We start from the raw sequence: 827 nt of genomic DNA, 5'->3' as shown, positions 1-827 counted from the left end.
GTTTAGTGAGGCTGAGGGGACATTTTAAGGCGTCACCAAACACAGTCTGGGAGGTTCAGACATCAGTCATTCAGGCCGTGGCTCCGTCCTCCTCCAGGACCCTGTGGATGCCATTGCCAGGCGCGCTCTGAATAGCCTGGATGGCGTTGCTAAGGTCCCTGATGCTGCTGTGCCGTGATTGGGTCTCCAGGCGCTGGGTGGAGCCGTGCCGTGACAGGCTGTCCAGCCGGTTGGTGCTGCAGTGGCGGGGCTGTGATTGGTCGATGAGGCGGGGCATGCTGCCGTAGGGCGGGCGGTCCTCAGCGCCACGGAAACTACAGGCTGTGTAGCTGGGGAGGAAGGAAGAGAGGGAGGGAGGGAGGGAGAGAGGGAGGAAGGGAGGGGGGAGTGTTATCTGGGTACACCTGCACACACACACAGACACACAGACACACACACACACACACACACACACACAGCTGTTGTGCTAGGTCATTGGGTGGCCAAATCCTCTATCGTTTAACAGCAATACAGTACAGACATACATCCTTGCATATATATTTTCTTTGACAGCCACAACTGAACAGAACACCTACCTACCCTTAAGCACACAGTCACTTTACTCAATACTACCTCTTATACCCACTGTCACTGAGTGCAATACAATGCTATTTCTATTATTAGTAGTACCGTAGTTACTATTTGAGTTCCTCATTTGTCTCTTGTCTTATTTGTCTCTTACAACTATTATCACTATTGTCCAGATTGTCTCACTTGTCTCTACAGCTATTGACACTTTACTTATCTTGCCTATTGCCTTATTTGTCTTTATAACTACGGCACCTTTA

General features: G+C 50.4%; 1 protein-coding gene across 3 annotated transcripts in view; it reads right to left on the bottom strand.

Moving 5' to 3' along the window:
• Window positions 1-70: 70 nt before the first annotated feature.
• Window positions 71-827, bottom strand: part of fzd3a (frizzled class receptor 3a) — a gene marked incomplete at both ends in the record, with an annotated part of 15749 nt that continues 14992 nt past the window's right edge. For 2 of the 3 annotated variants that reach the window (XM_080534553.1, XM_080534551.1), the window contains one exon: window positions 71-329. In XM_080534553.1, coding sequence (XP_080390679.1) covers window positions 71-329 — 259 coding nt within the window. The remainder of the gene's footprint in view (window positions 330-827) is intronic. The other variant, XM_080534552.1, reaches the window with a different exon arrangement.

Source organism: Nansenia antarctica (assembly GCF_963989245.1).
Source record: "Nansenia antarctica genome assembly, chromosome: 1".
NCBI classification, from domain to species: Eukaryota; Metazoa; Chordata; class Actinopteri; order Argentiniformes; family Microstomatidae; genus Nansenia; species Nansenia antarctica.
The sequence above is the reverse complement of the archived record's forward strand: the minus strand, read 5'-3'. Positions and strand labels throughout refer to the sequence as shown.